Here is a 21,118-nt window from a genome sequence, read left to right on the forward strand (position 1 = left end):
GCAGCTCTTTGCCCACGTTGCTTTACTACTTTTGTTATTTTGGGTGTTTTGAAATGAGAGGAGTGGTGGTGGAGGAAGGACAGGCAAAAAGTATATCTCCAGATAGTTTAGACTTCAGCTTCCCGGGGGAGGGGGGTGCCAGCATGGCCAATGGTCAGGAATGCTGGGAGTTGAAGTCTAAAGCATCTGGGGGATCCACTTTTTGCACTGGGCTTCTGAGCAAGAGCCCACATGCAGTAGAAGGAGGAGAGGCCAACACTCCTCCTGCAGGCAATCCTAGTGAGATAGGTGGAAGGAGCTGACTAGGCACAGCACACTACACAGGTGTGGGGGGAGGAGTCTTAAAAATGTGGATAATGATGTCCTCAAAAGGACTGTCCTACGGGCTTTAGGACCCAGGCAGGTTCATAGTCAGATATATGGTCCACTGAATAGGAATAGGAGATACACTGCAATATTGGGTTGCAGGTCTGATAACTTATTGTTTTGCATACAACTATTGTCCAATACAGATGACATAGGTTCAGTAGTATTTTCATAGCTCATTCCTTACAGCATCATTCCAATCTGGGTCTGACACAATTGATTTTTTAGGTTCGGATTTTAGCATTGTTTTTCCATAGTACCATCTAATCCTACATGATGAATTCAGCTAGTTTAGATAGCTCAGAAGTTGGCATTGCAAGATGTTTTCCTGCACTACCATATATTGCTCCAAACAGTACTAGAACATAGAACCTTTGGTTGTTTCATGACTTTCAACATTATTCCCATTTAGTCCAATGTGACATGTACTTGTTTGGCTCATATAACTTTCAAGTTGGCATTTTATAATGTTATTCTACAATGCCCTGCATTGGATCCAGGATTCGACTTCCACAAGAGGAAGGTCTGGTCACAGAAAGTTTTTCCATCTGATTTTTGAGCCTCACCCCACCCATTCAGCAGGATCTCCTGAGTCTGTGTAGCATTTTCAGGGGCTAGAGGGTCTGACATAGGAATCTGGATCCAGTCCCCTTTATTATCAAGAACATGTTAACGGAACATTGATTCTTCAGACACTTTATAGCTCAATTTCCCATCTAGTGTTCTGTAATCCATATTTGGTTTGAGAAGATTCTAGTTTATTGGCCAGAATATATAGTAGACAATAACATCTTTAGAAGTTACACAGCCTACCTAGTTCTATGTAGCATATGAATTTGGCTGATGTGGATGCCTGAGAAGTAGGTATTCTGTTCAACGGTTAGTCATCCACAGCTGCAACTGTATGTATTGCACATTCAAAACTATGTTTTCCAGTCAACTGTTCCATCGCCAGATTGATATTTGCCTTTGTAGTTTCCAATTAGAAAAGCCATGCTGTCTCATTAAAACTTTTAACAAAGGCCAAGATAAACTTGTACAACATCATCAAGAAATAACTTTATTTTAAAATGGCAACCAGAACGTCAACTTAAGCGCTTGAGACAAGAGAGTTACAAAAACCCATGAAAGAACATGGGATTTACCTTGTTTTAGGCAAGGGTGCAAAACAATCCACAAAGCATAGGTGTCAACGTAGAGAAAGGGAGACCCAAATACAAAGAAAAGATTCTGTTCTCTTCCTTTCTTTTTACCAGTTTAAATGGGGGCAAAATCTACTTTCTGCCATTTTCAGCAACCAGGCCCAACTTTACAGCTGCCAGTAGCTACTGATTGCCTAGGCATTTGCACATCAGGTTTTCAAAAGTTAGATGAAGAGGGAGAGAATACCGAACAGTTACATCTGACTTTTCAATCTCTGGCTAAACACTTACTATCACATTATATACATACCCATTGGGAAGCACTGATCTGCTATCGCCACCGGCAGATGTAAAATGTAGAACAAGCCAGGCTGTTATTGCCTATTAGTTTGAAACTGTGGGTTATGGAAAGGAAGATGAGAGCCCAATCCTATTTTGACTCCTGTGGAGTCAGATTTGTGACTGGAGGAAGCACTGTCACCTGCTATGTTCCACACAGGGTGAGTGCATTGTACTGTACTGGAGCTACACAGGATGAAATCAATGGGAGGCATTTGGTTTTAGATTGGTAGAAAGAACATGTATTTATATCCCCCCACCTGTCAAGCTACAGAGCAAGAATGCTATTGCCCTTAAAGTGTAACTCAAGTCAGGCAGAAGAGAAAAGGGAACCACATCAGGAAAATAGCACTGAATTGGCCAGTAGTGGCATTGCATCCAAAGCCTGCAAACATAACGAGAATGTAATGACCTCTATCGCTGGGGAGGTGGAGGTGCAGATGACTGTGTCTGGAGAAGCCTGAGCAGTTTTCGTGCTGGTGAACTTTCTAATCTCTGGAAAGTCCTTGATGCTGAAATTGAAACAAAAATGCTTAGTTGCCTCCAAATTAATTGAACGTTGTTAGACTACAGCAAAAAGCAGAAACCACCAAGTAGTGTGTCCAAGGCAAATTCTTTCATCTGCAGGGCTCCACATTTGTAGAATGACAGTCTTTTTGACTATCTTAAATGAGGCAATAGTCTCCATCAACTGAACCCCACCCCAAGCCCCGGTAAACTTTTTTCTGTAAGCTGAAAACAACATATGTGTAGCCTTTTGTGAATATATTTCCCTTTCTAGAGTTATTATTCAGATAGATTTCCTCCAAATGCTTTGCAGGAAGTACCCATAAAAATCTGTTACTTCTAACATATCTATCCAGTGTTGGGCAATTATCCTCTGGATCCCATATATCTTTGATGCTTCTGTTGATCCAACCTAAAACAGCACTGCTCCACATTTAACACTAGCACACCCTGGCATGAGGAAACGTTACCTAGATCAGATCAATGGACCAGGGATCCTAAACATTCAAATCCATCCAACCAAGGGTGGGGCTGAAGGTCAAGTTGAAGTGAATAAGATTGGGGAATAGAAGGACTTCACTTTCAGCCTTATCCAAGAATTGAGACAAATTTCACATCTGATGTGTCTGGAAATGCAGTGGATTCCAAACACATACAAGTAACAAAGCAGATGTTTCCACAGCTTTCACATGCATGGGTGCGCATTTTGTCTTCCTTACATTTAGAATGAATGGGTTCTTAATTGAAGGAAGTATGTGGAGTGGGGGAGAAGAGAAAGCTGGAAATTTACTGCTGCTATGCTCTGTTTAGGTATTTAATACTTGCCATTCCCTAGTTTAGTAGTAATAACACTTCACGGCTTACCAAGTTGGGCTGATAGCTTCTGGAGATACTGTGTAACGTCTTCCATATAGGTTTGACAAACCTTCACCATCTGATGGATTTCATCCAGCTGAGGACACACACATTTTAAAGTGAGAAACCAACAGGGAGTTAGTCCACCCAGTTCCCTAGAAATGACCAGTTCTTGCGGACCCCTCCAGTTCTCGTGGTTCATATCTAACCTGGATCTTGCTAGGACCTATCATTCAGGAGAACCTCTAGACCTATGGGGAACAATGCAGAAGCTCCAACTGAAAGCCATCTTCCTTACTCAATTTGAGCCTTCAAGGGTTTTGTTCAAGGGTTTAGAGTTTTGACATCATTTAGCCTTTGTTTGTGGTCACACCAACTCACACTCCCATAGACAGAGCCCTTCAAAGAAGGGACAGGAGGAATCACTCACTCATTTTGTGCCAGGCTAGAGAAAGAGACTCAGAAGAAACTGACTCCTACAATATTCTCTCTCACCCAGCATGGCGCGAGACACCCTTGTGAGTTTTCTGTGATGTGCAAATAATTCACATGGTGATCATGCTTGTTGGACAGCAGCTTATTACATTTTTAAATTGCCCAATACCCCCTTTTCTGCTCCCCCATGAAGGCACACTATGTACAAGGGGATTTACAATTTTTCAAGGTCAGAAAAGTACCAAAGCTCAAAAACAGCCTCTCATGCAGAAGCTTACAAAACATTTGTAGAAAGCCACCTTTCATTTTCAAAAGACTTTGGCTGGGTTCACACATAACACTAAGCCATGATGGGTTGCTAACTACTATGTGTTGTAGATTTGCAAACAGCCCACTATGCCCATTCTGCAGAGCGTGGGTTCTCAGTGAGGTGTGTGGGCGCATTCACCTATCATGGGTGGTGGAAACATCTCACAGATGACATGGGTTCTGCCAGAAAATACACCACTATGGCTTAGCATGTTGTATGCGCCCAGCCTGTTGCTCTCATTGCAATGGAACAAGGTTGGGTAACTGAGGAAGGACTGGGGATCATTTCCACCCCTGGAATTGCTTTCTCTGTGGAGCAAACTTTCTGAAGCACTAAAATGGTTAAATTCAACTTGTGCTGAAGCTAAATTCCACCCTTTCAGCACTCTGCAGGGGAAGAGGGCATAGCTTCCTGTGGACCCTCAGAGGGTTGGATTTAGCCCCTGGGCCTAAGGTTCTGCACCCCTGACTTATGCAATAGGAAGAAAAAGCCCTTTCCAGCCACTACTGCAATAGAAATGCAGTTCTTTAGGAACTGCTGTCATCTTCTAGAACAGGGGTGCAGAAACTCAGCCCTCTGGGATTCCCATGCCTTCTTCCATTGGCTCTGTCCCCCTTTCCACCAACCACCAATCGTTTAGTAGCTTCCTGGATTTGAGACAGTTTTTCCACCATTCTAAAAGGATGAAATGCCTCTCTCCTTAGTTATTGGCAGTACACTTCTGGCTAAAATATGTCCCTTTTGCCTTCAGCTCCAGAGACCTTCTTCAAAATGGAATTTGGCCCTCGTGTTGAAAGAGGTTCTGCATCTCTGGTCTAGAAGTAAAACCATTCCTGCTTTCAATTCAAAGCTCTTTCTATATCTCAGCAATGCCTTGTAGTTCTGCCCCGCGCTGCTGCCTATTCAACATTAACGTTCACTTCAGCCACCATCACTCACCACAAACTCCAGGCAGTAAAAGATCTCCCTCTGACAATCCAGTACTTTCTGGTAGTCTGGCTTGGCTTGCAGTACATGGGCCTGGGATGCCCCAAGATAGCTTAAAGGCTCCTTTGGCACTTGCTTCAACTTGCACAGCTCCAACTGCCTTAAAGACAAAAAGGTGTGTGTTTCAATCACCTGCATTTGATGTCATCCAGCATAGCAATCAGGAAATGATTTAAGAGCTGAGAAGAAGATCACAACACATCCCAATAAGTCTATCATGCACATGTATATAATGGTTTGAGATGCTAAAGAATTACACATTCATTGTCGCAGTGATCCAGAGCTTTAGCCAAGTCAACATTACCATTACACATTGCAGATGGCAGGCTGAAAGAAGGGTTGCTTCCTCAGATGAATTTTCCTGTTAAATCCACGAGATTAGTGACTAGTAGAGAGGCACTAAGGACCACAAAGTTTGGATTCAGAAACAAATGCAGCCTAAAGTTGTCGATTCTGTCCATATTCTGGATCCTGTCTATATTCTGTTCTCTTTTTGCCCTCCTTTACACTTCTAAGGTCTTTGTGTTACTTCAATTGTTTTTGTAATCTACTTCAGCCAACATGTCTAAATAGGGAAAGATAGCCAATATTCTAACCTGGACATTTCCTCGGCATTTTTCTGGTAAGACTGAAGCAGTTCTTCCCAAGCTTGATTCTCTGCAGACAACCTGTAGAATGAACAAAGAAGTCCAGATGTTGCTCCAACACTAGAGATCTTCATGAACACTGAGTAAGCAAAGAAAAGCAATTCCAGAGGGGGGAAAGGGCTAGCATGGCAGCTACCCTGGTTTCTAGAATCAGATTTATCCAAGATATAAAAGTGGGCTTGTTCAGACAACACACTAAGCCATGGTCAGGCCACTAACTCTTTTGCAGCAAATGGTTAGAGAACATGTGTAAACTGTGGTTATATAGCCACCAGGTTACAAATTGTTCACATGACACACGAAGTCATGGTTCACACAGTTTAACCACTGTGGCTTAACATGTCGTCTGAACAGGGTGAATGAGTTTACACAGTCGATATGCAAAAGTCATTCTACATTTTTAAACTGGATTCGAGAAATGGCATCCTCTGGGTTTTGTTTGTTTCCAATATTTCCACTCCATATGAGACGTGGGGGAGACAATGTTGGAGTAAGAATGCTTGAGTTTAGCCAGTTTATTTATGTAATTTCTACATTTTTATTCTGCCTAGTGCAGATATAATGCTGCAGATATTTTAAGATTGGGAGTAGGCCGTGGGCACTCGCACCTCCATCCTGGTGTAAATCTCACACACACAGACACACACACACACAGAGCTTATTGGCTTTAACTATGGTTCAGGATTACATTAGCAGCAATAACCATGGTTAAGAGTGAGCCCTGGTTAGAGCCAACAAAGAAAGGGAATGAGGAATTTATGCTGCAAGGGGAAGGGTGGGGGCAGGGGAACATGCAAGCCTCCTCCTGGCTTAATTCCCTGTTGTGATCGGTAGGAACCCACATCTTCAAGAATCCTGTGTGTCCTTATAAGCACTGTTTGCATCAGCATTCCCTACAGTAGAGGTGGGCAGAATGTTTGGACTTCAACTCCCAGAAGCCCCTGCCAGCACAGCCAATGGTCAAGAATGCTGGGAGTTGAAATCTAAAACATATGGAGATCCACTTGCCGCCCACCCCTTCCCTGCAGTATAAAAGCACTACTTAGTGAACAAATACAAACATTAGCCTTCAGAACAAAACCATTAATTGAACACATACACACATACAATAGGGCAGGACTTAAGCATTTTTAACTTTTATGGGAAAGGACTAAGTTTATACGCCACTGCAAGTCATCAAGAAGTTCTGAGATAGTGATGAGAATTATCTGAGTAAGTCATAATATTATCACAGAAGGTAGGCTGTGGCCTCTGGTTACATCTTACCTAGCCATTTCTTCCTTTATGTAAGTCACTGATGCATTCCATGCAGGATCGGATAATTCTCTTTAAAAAAAAATAGAAGGCTTTGATGGTTATTTACTTAACTTCTATACTGCCCAATAGCCAAAGCTCTCCAGGCAGTTCACAAAAATTAAAACCACAAGGTACAGCATAAAATATAAAATATGGAAGCTTAAAATATGGTTAGGAAACTATAACAGAGGAACTCACAATAAAATCATTTCTAACTTTGTCGTATCCTGTTCATCTTTTAGCAAAGCATCTTCTACAAGTCTCCCATTCAAGTAGTGAGCAGGTAAAACCCCTGCTAAACTTTTAACAATGCTACAGCATCAGGTGTTTCTGAATTCACTAGCTCAAGTGATAGCTTCATCTGAAGAAGTGAAGACCAGGAAGACAATCAACCCTGATTCACATTAACTAAATCGAGAGCTGTTGATGGTCGGGGGTGGGGGGAATGGATCCCTCCACTCTCTAGGTATGGAGGATCAGCCCATTACCTTCTAGGATCCTCAAAGCATTTTTGCAGAGATCCATCTAGTCCCAGTTTCTTCGTGTGGAGCCGCAGCTCTTCCGAAAGCAAGCTCACTGAGGGCAGAGAGAAGGAGAGAAACCATAGTGAATAACCTGAAATGCCCTATGATGCACCAAGCTTATATTAGTTAAAGCAATGGTTTTCCCACTGTGTTCCAGGGAGCTATGGGGTTCCTTAGAACACAGGTAGAGAACCATCTTTCAGCCTGACAACCAAATTTCATTTCAAAAAAGCTTTTGGGGGCCGCCTCCCAGTGGTGGGTGGGGCAGATCTCAACGCAAAAGGGACAGAACCCCCAAATGCTAGCACATTTTGGGTTAAAGCTCTTATCGGCAGGAACTAAACATTAGAAACATTTCAACCTTTCTGAATGTGGTGTGGAAATCTGTACAAAAGCTGGGAAACCACCAAATAATCGGTGTTTGGAAGGGGGTGGGGGCCATCTGGGTAATCCCAGAGACCCACACTGGGATGCCAGGAGGGTTGAATTCAGCCCCTGGGCCTGAGGTTCTGCACCCCTGCCTTAGAAGCTTGTTGAGAAAATCATCAATAGAGGACAAGCTTTGCTGAAAGCCAATTTGCCGACTGTTGATGGCGCCTTGTGACTCATAGCCACATGGTTGAGTCAGGAATGCTCTTGAGGTATTCCAAATTCACCAAACATGATGGCAAGGTCCATAGCTCAGTAGTAGAGTACATGCTTTGCATGCATTCAGTCCCAGGATCTGAAAGCTAATTTGCCGACGGTTGATGATGTTGCCTTGTGACTCATAGCCACATGGTTGTGTCAGGCATGTTCTTGAGGCATTCCAAATTCACCAAACATGATGGCAAGGTCCATAGCTCAGTAGCAGAGTACATGCTTTGCATGCATTCAGTCCTAGGATCTCCAGTTAAGGAATCATAGGTAGCAAAGGTGGGAGAGATCTCTGGAAAAGCCATTGGGGAGATACTGCTAATTAGAGCAAAAAGTACTGCACAGACGGATCAATGGTCAGGCAGTATAAGGTAGGTTCATTTGTCTGACAAGTGCCCTGGGTGACCTGGATATGCCCCCTGAAATATATCCCAGAATCCTCTACAATGAGCAATGGCTGTGAGGCAGATGCTTGGTGTCTCCTGAGAACCACTGCGTGAAACATCTTATGCGGGAGCATTGCATAGGATTTCTTTAAGCTGCTGAGCCCCAGTCTTACAACACACTTGGTGACAGCTGAAAGGGCCCCTGACCAAACCAACTCCCATTTACCCTTCAGCTGTGCTGCAGCAATTCCTTGTTGAAGTGAATGGAAGAGACCCACCGTTCTGTTTAAAGGTTTCAGGATTAAAGTCTTTGGTCTGCCTTAAGAAGTGCTCAAGTTTCTGCGCAGAGTACTAGAAGAGGAAAAGGAAAGATTCAGGTTTGAGAGCATCTGGAAGCCTGAACAGTATTTGCTGCTACAAGAAATGATAGAGGTGTACAAAAGTATGCATGGTATGGAGAATGTGGATAGGGAGACATTTTTCTCCCTCTCTCAAAATACTAGAACCCGGGGTCATCCCATGAAACTGATTGGTGGCAGATCCAGGACAAATAAAAGGAAGGGCTTCTTCACACAGCGAATAGTTAAATTATGGAACTCACTACCACAAGATGTAGCGATGGCCACCAATCTGGATGGCTTTAAAAAGGGGTTGGAAAAATTCCTGGAGGCAAAGGCTATCAATGGCTACTAGCCCTGATGGTTGTGTGTTATCTCCAGTATTTGAGGCAATAAGCCTGTGTGCCGCAGTTGCTGGGGGAAATGGGCGGGAGGGTGCTGTTGCACCATGTCCTGCTTGTTCATCCCTGGCCAATGGTTGGTTGGCCACTGTGCGGACAGAGGGCTGGACTAGATGGACCCTTGGTCTGATCCAGCATGGCTCTTCTTATCTGCAGGAAAAAGCCAAGGCTAGAATGGAGCACCTCTACAGAGATGGGGGATACTTGGCTCAGCAATACTACAAACGAGAAGGATCTTGGCATTGTTGTAGATTACAAGCTGAATATGAGCCAACAGTGCAATATGGCTGCAAGAAAAGCAAATGCTATTTTGGGCTGCATTAATAGAAGTATAGCTTCCAAATCATGTGAGGTACTGGTTCCTCTCTATTCGGCCCTGGTTAGGCCTCATCTAGAGTATTGCGTCCAGTTCTGGGCTCCACAATTCAAGAAGGACGCAGACAAGCTGGAGCGTGTTCAGAGGAGGGCAACCAGGATGATCAGGGGTCTGGAAACAAAGCCCTGTGAAGAGAGACTGAAAGAACTGGGCATGTTTAGCCTGGAGAAGAGAAGATTGAAGGGAGACATGATAGTACTCTTCAAGTACTTAAAAGGTTGTCACACAGAGGAGGGCCAGGATCTCTTCTCAATCCTCCGAGTACACGACACGGAATAACAGGGTCAAGTTACAGAAAGCCAGATTCCGTCTGGGCATCAGGAAAAACTTCCTGACTGTTAGAGCAGTACAACAATGGAACCAATGACGTAGGGAGATGATGGGCTCCCCCACACTAGAGGCATTCAAGAGGCAGCTGGACAACCATTTGTCAGGGATGCTTTAGGGTGGATTCCTGCATTGAGCAGGGGGTTGGACCTGATGGCCTTATAGGCCCCTTCCAACTCTACTATTCTATAATTCTATGACATCCAACCTTACCTGGAAGCTGGAGAAGAGAAGCGTTGCCATCCTGTCAGCCTCTGGCAAGTCCAGACTGATTGCTTTGCTCAGCTCTGAAAGTTAAGCACAAGGCTGCTTGAAGCCCAAAGACATTCGCTGGACATTTTCATGGCATATTTTAACATCTTTGCAGTATCGCGCTGCCTATTAAATAGTTAGTGGTCCACAGTCTACCTAGCTGCTGAGGTTTAACTCTTTGTCCTCTGTCCCAGTGACAGCTTTGGTGGCAGCTGGTTCTTCAAGTCAAGGGTAGTGCTATAGACTTCCCACGTGGCTCCAGATTATGCCCAAAATTGATTACCAGCTTAGGCTACAATCCCACACACACTTATCTTGGGAGTAAGCCCCACAACACAGTGGTACTTACTTCAACAGACAAGCATGCAGAGGGCTGCACTGGTAAAAGGAACACATCCTTGGCTCTTATCCTCCAAGGTCTTCTCATCTACACAAGTCAGATAGTTCACTTCATCCCCTGGACCTGTAGGAAGGAGATGTATGTGTCCAGGGGTAGGTAACCTGGGACCCACCAACTGTTTGGGACTGCAGCTCCCATCAGCCCCAGCCAGCATGACCAGGAATCATGGGAGCTGTAGTCCAAAAGACCTGAAGGGCACCAGGTTGCCTAGCCCTACCCTAGAGAGTTCCTTTGCCATGACGACTTTCCTAAATCTGAGCTCCAAGATACAAAACCACTCTTTTGAACCCCAATGAGGATGTTGGAGGACACCCCTTTGCTTTGCAGCAGGCCAGCCTCCAAGCAATTTAAAAAATCTTAACAAATAAAATAAAAATCAGGAGACGCACCACGTCTGATGGGCACCACGTTTTAGGGGCACATCTGTTTAGGAACAATTCCATCCAGCTGCCATAATTGGCAACTCCTTCTTGTCTAGTTCCTACCCAGCCCCAGATTAGCCATAAAGTTGAGTTGGAGGCATCTACCAGAAACGTCCTTGTAAAGAGACGTTAGTGACTTCCGGCGTTTAGTGCCCGGTTTGGGACTGTAGCAACTCAAGGAACGACGCACGACTTGTAGGCTGGGAAGCTCTCCAAGGGATTCATTCAAGGAAGTCGAAGCGTGGCCTGTTTCAAGACCAAGACTCTGGGGAGATGCTTCCTTAGGGCTGAGGCAATGGGGAGCGCTGCCATTCTTCAGACTACGGTTTGGGTGGCATTCCTTCTTGCCAGTGCCTGTGAAAACCCCACAGTCAGCCTGGATACCACAGCTAGAACTGACAGTGTTATCTGGCTTGGCAAAGACTTCCAACTCCATTTTCTCCTGGCTGTAAACATTTTCTGAAAAAAGAAGGGAAGGGGAGGAAATACCACATCTCAAACTGGCACATTACAAAGAGTGAATGAATGGATATGCAATGGCAATACAGAGAAGTACAACAACTGCATTTTGGATCTGTATCTCAATCTAGTGTGCATAGATGAATTTAATGTATGCCCGTGAGGAAGTGGAAGAGATTGGCAGAGGAACACGCTGTGACTCCACCAGTTCAATGGATCTACCAGGTAGAGAGAGGAGTGCAAACATGGCTTAGAAACTGTTCTATCAATTTTAGTACTCATACTGTAGTGTTATGACATACATGCATACCCACACATTCACAAGTTCTAGTTAACACTAAAGAATAGCAGCTCCAACAGAAATGGCAGCATTCCTTTCTCTACAGGCTGGTCAGAATGTTTTGATTGCCCATATTTTGTCTGTCGTTGTGTATTTATATAGCCACCTTTCAGTCTATCAGGGGCCCTAGAGGTCGCTCACAAGATAATGCAATACAAAGAAATCTCAATCAATAGCACATACCACATTAAAAGGCAGCAACTTTTTTTTAAAGTAAATTAAAGGAGGAGCAGCAGCAACACAGATGCAAATCAACCCATAGTTATAGGAATCTGGCAGAACAAAAATATTGTTTTTAAAAACAGCCCTATACAATGTCCTGGTGGGCCTCCCTAAAGAGATTTGGAGGTACTAAATGGCATCCCTATACATCTAACAGCAAATGGGGTTGCATTCCTGATAGCCGGTTCATCGCCTTTCATTCCAAAACATCCAAGAGCCCAAGCCAAAAGTCTTGAGGGTGGAGAACCTTCAACCGGAAAATGACTGAAAGCAATGGGGGTGAACTGAAGCTGAACAAATCTAAGGCTAACAATGAACTGCGAGCATTCGCATCATAAGACTGGTTTTTCCCAACTCAGAAATATAATTGAAATTCAAGGGCAGCCAGATCACAAAAAGTTGTGCAGTACACACAGATAATTCAGCTGGGGAGGGAGGCACACCATTCACTAGCTCAGCCTTCCTCAACCTGGGGCGCTCCAGATGTGTTGGACTGCATCTCCCAGAATGCCCCAGCCTGGCTGGGGCATTCTGGGAGTTGTAGTCCAACACATCTGGAGCGCCCCAGGTTGAGGAAGGCTGCACTAGCAGAACTCCTTGCTTCTGCCATGATCAGCAGCAGCAGAATTATGCAACCCCAACTTCTACACGTAAACAGGTTTAATTAGCATATTTTCTAAAGGCTTCTGAACATTAAATTTTCTTCCGCCAGACTTCTGGTTTTCTTTTACAAATAATAACTGGAAATGAACTGCACGACGCACGATACCTCCTATGGGAGGCAGCACAGTACCGAGGCATGCATTACTCATGCAAAGCATTCTAGAAGGGGTTAACTCCTTTACCCAGTGTCTCAACATTTTTTCCATCTTCTAAGCCAAGCCGGTTTCCTTGAGAGGGGTTCTAAAACAGAGAATGGGTATTTCTCATTAAATGTTATTGAATATTAACAGTTCTTCCCCTAACCTCTAGAGAAGCAATAAATCAGAGACAATAAAAAAAGAATAACTTTCGTTCTTCCACTTGAAGAGAGGTACAAAGTGACTTTCTTTGCCTCCCTAACAACCTTCTAGCTTCCTGCTCACAAGACCAGCCAAACCTGCTCTGAGGTAATGTTGCATTAATTATTTCTTTTCTTCTACCTAACATCCAGCCCAGCTTTGACTGCTCAATGAACCTGCCAAATCATTTGCAGCCACATCTTGCACGTATTTACCCCATCAGGTTCAGTTGGATTCACACAGGATTACATCACCAGATTGCTAAATAGCTAAAAGGGCACATGGGAAATGAGGATAAGACATGGGGCCCATTTGCATGTTAACAGCAGCAAATCATCACTTAATTAATCCACAATTTGCCACAATATGTGCTACTGCCAGTTTGAATATGCATCCTCCAATTGGAGGTTGTTTTGTGAAATGCGAACCCGGACACTATGGGTTAGTTGTGGGATAAACAACCCAAAGTTAACCTACAATTAGTTGTTAGGTTAACTGTGGGGGGCTTTAACCAACAATTAACCCATAGCATTTGGGATCACACATTACAGAACAACCTCCGATTGGGCTGATTGGAGATTGCATATTCAAACTGGCAGGATTTAAATGCAACAATAAAACAAATAATATCCAACCATTCTAATAGATCTTCTAGCCGATTTACCTTTGGATAGTCAGACCTGTCATTTGTGTTAAAACAGCAGGTATTTTTCACCCTAGAAAAAAATTCTTTTCCACTATGAAATGGACAGTGCACTGTCTTTTCTACATATGCAGAGTGCAGATTCAGTTTTCTTTTGTGAGTGATTCATACCCTTGGGCCTACTACTACAATATAAACAGGTTGCTATCATTTCTCTGTTTAATGGCTGCCTGACTTGTAGAAATTCAACAAGTGCAGTAGCAGATGCACAGTTAAAAGCATAGCATATGTCAGTGGAAAGAAGGTAGCATTTATAAGTACATATTACTTGACATTCAGGAGCCTGGGCTCTGCAGTCTCTTTCCCCACCTGTGGAACATCTGCTGACCAGTGCCCCGCCTTGCTTGCAGGTAAAACTCCAGCCGGCCAGAAGCAGCGCCTCGGCGACGCGCCGAGTGCGCACTTGGCGCCGCACTTTGCGTCGCACAGAGGAGCCACCCTGCTTTGGAGAACACCAGCCAACCAGCAACCAACAGCAATTTCTCAAAGAAACTTTTAATAAACTTTTAAATAACTTTTAATATGTGCCTGGGGAGCTCTGGGGGATATGGGGGTGCCTGCATAACTGTGGTCACGGGTAGGGGGAGGTATGGTGCTGGGGGAGGAACAGGCCAGATGAGGAGAAGAGGGGACAGATTCCTTACAGCTATCCCCTCTTCTAGTCCTTCCCCCAACCAGATGGTTCCTGGCGGCCTTATCAGCTTGCTCTCGGGTCTGGTGCTGCTGCTGCTGAATGCCAGGTCAGTCCAAAACAAAATCTCTCTCATCCATGATCTGATTGTGGATGAGGGGGCTGACCTGGTATGTATCACTGAGACCTGGGTGGGGGAACCGGGAGGGGTTGCTCTCACCCAGCTCTGCCCTCCTGGGTACTCGGTGCAGCACCAGCACAGACTGGAGGGCCGGGGAGGGGGGGTTGCTGTGGTCTATAGGAATACAATCTCCCTCTCTAGGCTTCCTGTTCAGTCGAGTGCTGATCTTGAGTGTTTGTACTGTGTGTTGGGTACTCGAGACAGATTAGGGATTCTGTTGGTGTACCGTCCACCCCGCTGCCCCACAGTCTCCCTGCCTGAGCTGACGGAGGTTGTCTTGGACCTGGTGTTGAGAACCCCCAGGCTGGTGGTTCTGGGGGATCTCAACTTCCATGCCGAGGCTGCTGTATCCGGAGCGGCTCAGGACTTCATGGCTGCCATGACAACCATGGGGCTGTCTCAACATGTCATCGGCCCAACACATGCAAAGGGGCACACGCTTGATCTGGTTTTCTCGACTGGACAGGAGGATGGTGATCTGGAAGTGGGGGAACTAACATCTACCCCCTTGTCATGGTCAGATCACTTCCTATTGAGGTTTAGACTCTCGGCGGCCTTTCCCCTCTGCAAGGGTGGGGGGCCTATTAAAATGGTCCGCCCCCGAAGGCTAATGGACTCCGATGGATTCCAGAGGGCTCTGGGGGATTTTCCTGCTGATATGGCCGGTGCTCCTGTCGAAGCCCAGGTCGCTCTGTGGAATGCAGAGATGACTCGGGCGGTTGACACGATCGCACCCAAGCGCCCTCTCCCTCTGAGCAGAACCCGGTCAGCTCCTTGGTATACACCTGAGCTGAGGGCAATGAAGCAAGAGGGGAGACGGCTAGAACGCAGGTGGAGGAAAACTCGTGCTGGGTCTGATCGAACATGGGTTAGAGCTCACTATCGAGCCTATTCTGTGGCGGTGAGGGTGGCAAAGAGACAGTTCTTTTCCACCAGCATTGCGTCTTCTCAGTGTCGTCCGGCGGAGCTTTTCCGGGTGGTTTGCGGCCTATTACACTCTGGGCCAGAGCGAGAGATGGTGGAACCCTCGGTAGCACGCTGTGACGAGTTTGCACGGCACTTTGAAGATAAAGTCGCTCAGATTCGTCATGAATTGGACACCACACTTAATTCAGCTCCACTAGTAGAGGTGTTCAGAGCACCGTCCGGTTCAGTTTTATTGGATGAGTTTTAGTTATTGAGGCCCGAGGATGTGGACAAGGTGCTTGGCCAAGTCCGGTCGACCACCTGTGTACTTGACCCTTGCCCCTCATGGCTCATTACATCAAATAAGGAGGGGATCGCCGGCTGGGTCCAGGAGGTTGTAAATGCCTCCTTGAGAGAGGGAGTGGTGTCGGCCTCTTTAAAAGAGGCGGTAATTAGACCACTCCTGAAGAAGCCTAATCTGGACCCGGAGGATGTTAACAACTACAGGCCGGTGGCTAATATCCCTTTCCTGGGCAAGGTGCTTGAGCGGGTGGTTGCAGGACAACTCCAGGCACTCTTGAATGAAACGGATTATCTAGATCCATTTCAATCGGGTTTCAGGCCTGGTTTTGGAACGGAAACTGCCTTGGTCGCCCTGTGGGATGACCAATGTCAGGAGAGAGACAGGGGGAGTGTGACCCTGTTGGTTCTCCTGGACCTCTCAGCGGCCTTCAATACCATCGACCATGGTATCCTTCTGGATAAGTTGTCTGAGCTGGGAGTTGGAGGTACTGCGTTGCAGTGGTTCCGCTCCTACTTGGATGGCCGATTCCAGAAGGTGGTGCTGGGGGATTATTGCTCTGTGCCGTGGCTCCTAAGCCATGGGGTTCCGCAGGGCTCTATCTTATCCCCTATGCTGTTTAACATATACATGAAGCTGCTGGGGGAGGTTATCCAGAGATGTGGACTGAGGTGTCATCAATATGCGGATGATACCCAGCTCTACCTTTCCTTTTCATCAAGCCCAGGTGAGGCAGTGACTGTTCTGAACCAGTGCCTGGGCACGGTAATGGACTGGATGAGGGCTAACAAACTGAGACTCAATCCAGACAAGACGGAGGTACTGTTAGCGGGTGGTTCATCTGTCCGGTGAGGTGATGTTTGCCCTGTCCTGGACGGGGTTGCACTCCCCCTAAAGGGTCGGGTCCGTAGTTTGGGGGTGCTCTTGGATCCAGAACTGTCACTTGAGGCACAGGTGAACTCAGTGGCAAAGAGCACCTTTTATCAGCTTAGGTTGATATACCAACTACGCCCTTATCTGGACAGAGATAGCCTAGCTACAGTTATCCATGCTCTGATAACCTCTCGCGTGGATTACTGCAATGCGTTATACAAAATAGGGCAGCCCGTTTACTAACAGGGACTGGCCGGCGAGATCACATTACGCCAGTCCTTTTCCAGCTTCATTGGCTGCCAGTCCAGGTCCGGGCCCCATTCAAAGTGCTGGTATTGACATTTAAAGCCCTAAACGGTTTGGGGCCAGGTTATTTGAAGGAACGCCTCCTCCCATATGTACCTACCCGGACCTTAAGATCATCTACAGGGGCCCTTCTCTGTGAGCCTCTGCCAAAGGAAGTGAGGCAGGTGGCTACTAGGAGGAGGGCTTTCTCCGCTGTGGCACCCCGGTTGTGGAACAAGCTCCCCAGAGAAGTCCGCTTGGCGCCTACACTGTACTGCTTTCGTCGCCAGCTGAAGACCTTTTTATTCACTCAGTATTTTAACACTTAATTTTAACTTAAATTTAAATTTTACTGTTTTAACTCTATTTTAATCTTATATCAATTTTGCTGTGTGGTTTTATCCTGGTTGCGCTTTTTATACCGTATTTCGTAATTGTGTTTTTAACCTGTTGGGTGTTTTATTGTGGTTTTAATTTTGGTGAACCGCCCAGAGAGCTTCGGCTATTGGGCGGTATAAAAATGTAATAAATAAATAAATAAATAAATAAAATAAATTCAGACTGAAGTCTGTTATTACAACACTGCAATGTCTTCATATTTTTAAAGTCAGTGAGAAACAATTTATTACCTGTTGGGCCAGATCCCTTGGAAGGATGTCTTCTGCACTGAAAAGTTAAACAAAGAAAGATTTAGTTAAGCCTTAGGCTTCCCCCCATGCACTGCTCTAAATTAATCTCTTACTTCATTATATTGTGAACAATGTAGTTTTCACCTTGTTTTGCACAGATGCCTTTGACAGCTTTGTTACAAATAGTCAGCAGATGAAGCATTCCTGATCATTGCCATCAATGTTCTAAGAAACATTTCACCCAATTTCTGCCTGTTATGGAATTGTTCAAAGCACAATGGCAAATCAAGTGGAGACTTCAGCATATACTAGAAGCGTATACACTTGCTACTGTTTTTTTCACACAACCCAGAAGCCCAATCTTGAATCTGTATCTCTTGTTTTCCGAGGACTGCTCCACACATTACAATTGCTGCAGAAAACATCGGCATTCCACAGACACATAACGTGTCTCACAAATGCATACAAGCATCTTGGAATTTTTCCTAATTAAGAAGCAAAGGTAGCTGTGCTACCTCAGAACAAATTCCACAATTCACCTTTTACCAGGCTAACCACAACACTTGACCTGCGGAATAGTTGCCTGCAGCAAAGCTGTTAAAGGCATCTGCTTATAAGAAGGTGGCAACAATATATGTTTATCTATTGACCTCACTTAAAGTCACATTTTGAGATACCTACAAATGGGGATAGGTGAGGACATGCTAGCTTCAGCAATAAGAACTGACAACCACAAAATATGGAATGCAACTCCATCCAGGAAGAAAACCAGTTCGGCAACACTCACAAGACTGCCAGTTTACCCAGGAGTATAGCAGTTGTGACATGGGACTCACTTCTAAGTTTTTTTTTTAAAAAAAATCATGTATGTCCATTTCTCTCTCTCTGGTGACTAAATACAGCAGAGGAAAGGTCCCTATACTTAACAGTTGTATAGAAGAGCTAAAAAGGCCACACAAAACAGCCAAAGTACTTTCTTTGTAACTCCTCAAAGGAATCCTGTCTTCCTTCACATCTGGGGTCTCTCTCTCTCACACACACGTTTTAGAAAAAGAGAACCCAAACAAACAAAAAATAGGGTGCAATCCTATGCATGTTTCAACAAGGAAAAAAAAGTCCCACAACTCCCAGCACTCTACAGCCAGCAATGCTGTAGAACTTTTTTCTGTCGAAATATGCATAAGATTGCCCCCTTACTGGTCACCAGTCTTCCCCAGCCTAGGGATGCTAGAAGGGCATTTTTTTAACATGCATAGGATTTCACCCTAAGTCACGGAGGAGCCACTGGTGTGATCCATCTTAGAACAGGGCACAAGATGTAGTGACAGGCACCACTTTGGATGGCTTCAAATCCCTGGAGGAGGAAGTTATCCATGGCTGTTCGTTTTGATGGCTACATGCTACCACCAGTAGCAGAGGCAGTAAGGCTATGCACATCAGTTGCTGGGGAACATGGGTGGGAGGGTGCTGTTGCACTGGTGTCCTGCCTTGTTGGTCCCTGGCTAATGGCTGGTTGGCCACAGTGTGAACAGAATGCTGGTCTGGATGGACCCTTGGTCTGATTCAGCAAGGCTCTTTTTATGGGGCACGACGTATTTGCGGGCTCCAGACTCATCACTTGGACACACCGGTCCACAATCTAAGCGGGGCAATTTCTCCGGCTAAGGCGGAGCCGCAACAGGCGCCCTTATTTGAGAGGCCGGGAAGTGTCTCTGCATGCATCAGACAGCCAGTCATGAACCAGAGAGAGAAACCCAGGCTCCCCTTGCGAGCAGCTCCGTGTAAAGGCTGAGAAGGGATGGCCGGCAGGCTCTTCCAAGGCAAAGAGGGGAAAGTCGCTTCGCTCACCAGTCCGGGCGCTGCTCCTCCGCTTCCATTTTGCTGCTGCCGCCGCCAGCTAAAACAGAAAATAATCAAACCAGCCCGCCTTCGCTCATGCGCACTAACAACCAATCCACCCACCAGCCCCCGCGCTCTGGGTCCAACAGCCTTCTGGGAATCAGTTTTTTATTTTCTTACTTATAGTTCTAGCGCATGCGTACTCCTTCCCGCGCCGCTGGGTGGCCCTAGAGATGAGACCGTTATTATTTAAAAATAATTACGACAACAAAAGAATATTTTGAGGCAACTTAAAAGGCTAATAACACATTAAGTCCGGCAGACGCTTTCGTGAAATAAACGGGCTCGTTTTTCAGGTGCCCGAAGGCGAACATGGCTATTCTCTCTCTCTCTCCCTTCAGGTTATGACTGAGGGCCCGAGAAGCCCATCTTACCCCGCCCTCGCTTCCGGATTCCGTCCGCAGGCCGCCATCGTGAGGCGGCGGGAACAAAATGTAGAAAGGCTGCGTAGGCCCAGTGGACGCTCTATCACAACATCTCTACGGCTCCCTGTCGTGACAGTCTGTTAGCATTTGGTCGTTGCCCCGCGGCGCCTCCGTTGACACAAGGGTCGCTATAGTTTCCACAATGGGAATACCTCATGGCAACGGAAATGTGGTTGTCACAATGTATGTTATGGTGCAAGCTTACGTGTGTTTAGCATGCTGGGCGTCGTAGGCCTCCCCCCCCCCCCAACGTGTTAAACGTGCGTAGGATTGCGCCCTTAGTCTTATGAAGGCAGTGCCTCACGACTGCTCTTTGTGCTCTCGGCAACGAGGAATACAGCTACCACTCTCCGTCCATGGGTTCACTAAGACCGTGACCCCTTGATAATGGCGGTAGGAAAGGCGGGGGGGGGGTGTATCACGCTACAGAGATTACGAGAAAGAATGGTATTAGAAATTATCTGGAGACTTCAACGGCCTGCTTCCTATCAACCTTCCTCCCCCGCAGCAGAAATAACAGATCTTCATAGAAAGTAATGGAGAAATCCAGATTTTTAAGGTAGCAGCAAATACAGGAGGTCGTGCTCTTTCTAACTCAGGTCTTATTTTGTGGGAAGAAAGTGGATTTTAAGTATTTAAAATTCCTATGCCAACACAGTCCATTGTCCCTGTATTGCAGGCTGGGATAGCTCTTACATCCAAAGGGAGAGGCGGATAAGAAATATATATTATTACATGAAGAGGCGTACAATACTCTTGCAATGTAGGCTTTCTGTTAATACTGCACGTTACGGATGGGACTGAGGCTGGTTTAGATTTCCAGTCAAACATCCCCTGTACAAAACACCCCTAAGGGTGTGGTGTAGGTCAATCCACCTAAATTGTCCCACTCCCTTGCAGCCCAAATCCAGCACTCAGTTGCATATAAAAAGCCACCTGTGCTCTATTGAATTGCAGGCAGTCTATATTAGGGTGACCATATGAAGAGGAGGACAGGGCTCCTGTATCTTTAACAGTTGTCTTGAAAAGGGAATTTCAGCAGGTGTCATTTGTATATATGGGGAACCTGGGGAAATTCCCTCTTCATCACAACAGTTAAAGCTGCAGGTGCCCTGCCCTCTTTTAAATCTGGTCACTCTAGTATAGCTCTTGCACCTTTAACTGTTGTGATGAAGAGGGAATTTCACCAGGTTCTCCATATATACAAATGACACCTGCTGAAATCCCCTTTTCTATGCAAGTGTTAAAGATACAGGAGCCCTGTCCTCCTTTTCATATGGTCACCCTAGTCTATATGTTATTTTAAATGTTTTTAAA

At 45.6% G+C, this 21,118-nt stretch overlaps 1 protein-coding gene across 1 annotated transcript; it reads right to left on the bottom strand.

Moving 5' to 3' along the window:
* Positions 1–1,417: 1,417 nt before the first annotated feature.
* Positions 1,418–19,548, bottom strand: DSN1 (DSN1 component of MIS12 kinetochore complex). The gene is made up of 13 exons (XM_063123055.1): positions 19,497–19,548; positions 19,326–19,374; positions 17,478–17,514; positions 12,813–12,870; positions 11,052–11,405; positions 10,086–10,159; positions 8,709–8,781; positions 7,373–7,460; positions 6,855–6,914; positions 5,538–5,609; positions 4,894–5,041; positions 3,219–3,306; positions 1,418–2,359 (listed from the first exon to the last, which is right to left on the bottom strand). Exons 2-13 carry the CDS (start codon positions 19,352–19,354, stop codon positions 2,262–2,264), a joined length of 1,179 nt encoding a protein of 392 aa, XP_062979125.1. The 5' UTR covers positions 19,355–19,374; positions 19,497–19,548; the 3' UTR covers positions 1,418–2,261.
* Between the last annotated feature and the right edge of the window lie 1,570 nt (positions 19,549–21,118).

Source organism: Elgaria multicarinata, chromosome 3 (assembly GCF_023053635.1).
Source record: "Elgaria multicarinata webbii isolate HBS135686 ecotype San Diego chromosome 3, rElgMul1.1.pri, whole genome shotgun sequence".
In the NCBI taxonomy this organism is placed as follows: domain Eukaryota; kingdom Metazoa; phylum Chordata; class Lepidosauria; order Squamata; family Anguidae; genus Elgaria; species Elgaria multicarinata.

Bases quoted from the DNA above. Each gene is read 5' to 3' on its own strand.
- DSN1 (XM_063123055.1), bottom strand. From the start codon at position 19,354: ATGGAAGCGGAGGAGCAGCGCCCGGACTG. The intron at 7,461-8,708 runs GTGGGTCTCTTC...CTCTGCCCTCAG, and splicing joins TGAAACCTTTAAACAGAACG to TGAGCTTGCTTTCGGAAGAG. The intron at 5,610-6,854 runs GTAAGATGTAAC...TTCATTCTACAG, and splicing joins ATAAAGGAAGAAATGGCTAG to GTTGTCTGCAGAGAATCAAG.